The sequence below is a fragment of the Acanthisitta chloris genome, unplaced genomic scaffold (genome assembly GCF_000695815.1).
Source record: "Acanthisitta chloris isolate BGI_N310 unplaced genomic scaffold, ASM69581v1 scaffold1011, whole genome shotgun sequence".
Lineage (NCBI taxonomy): Eukaryota > Metazoa > Chordata > Aves > Passeriformes > Acanthisittidae > Acanthisitta > Acanthisitta chloris.
This window is the reverse complement of record NW_008657482.1, coordinates 39217-39451: the sequence shown is the minus strand read 5'-3', so window position 1 is coordinate 39451 and position 235 is coordinate 39217. Positions and strand designations below refer to the sequence as shown.

At 61.7% G+C, this 235-nt stretch overlaps 1 protein-coding gene across 1 annotated transcript in view; it reads right to left on the bottom strand.

Annotated features, from left to right (window-relative positions):
* Positions 1-98: 98 nt before the first annotated feature.
* The window catches only part of LOC103811728 (putative polypeptide N-acetylgalactosaminyltransferase-like protein 3), a gene marked incomplete at its 5' end in the record, with an annotated part of 38173 nt that continues 38036 nt past the window's right edge, over positions 99-235 (bottom strand). Inside the window, one exon of the mRNA XM_009084717.1 lies at positions 99-235. This exon is cut by the window's right edge and continues 29 nt beyond it. Within this exon, the coding sequence (XP_009082965.1) occupies positions 99-235 (137 nt within the window).

Sequence of the window (235 nt, the reverse complement as noted above, 5' to 3'; positions counted from 1 at the left end):
GTCCAAAGTCCCTCCCCAGCTCTCCTGCAGGCCCTGCAGGCAGTGGATTGCCTCAGTCCCCCCAGTGCTGGCAGTGAGCAGCCCCCATGCTCCATGACTTACCTGATGGGCAGTGAGGGGTCCCCAGCATCCCACCAGTCCTTGGGGGGAGAGATGTACATGCACCACAGCTCCCAGCTGTAGCCATGGGCTGAGTTCTCGTAGCGCTGCACCTCGAAGCTGTCCTGCTTGATGT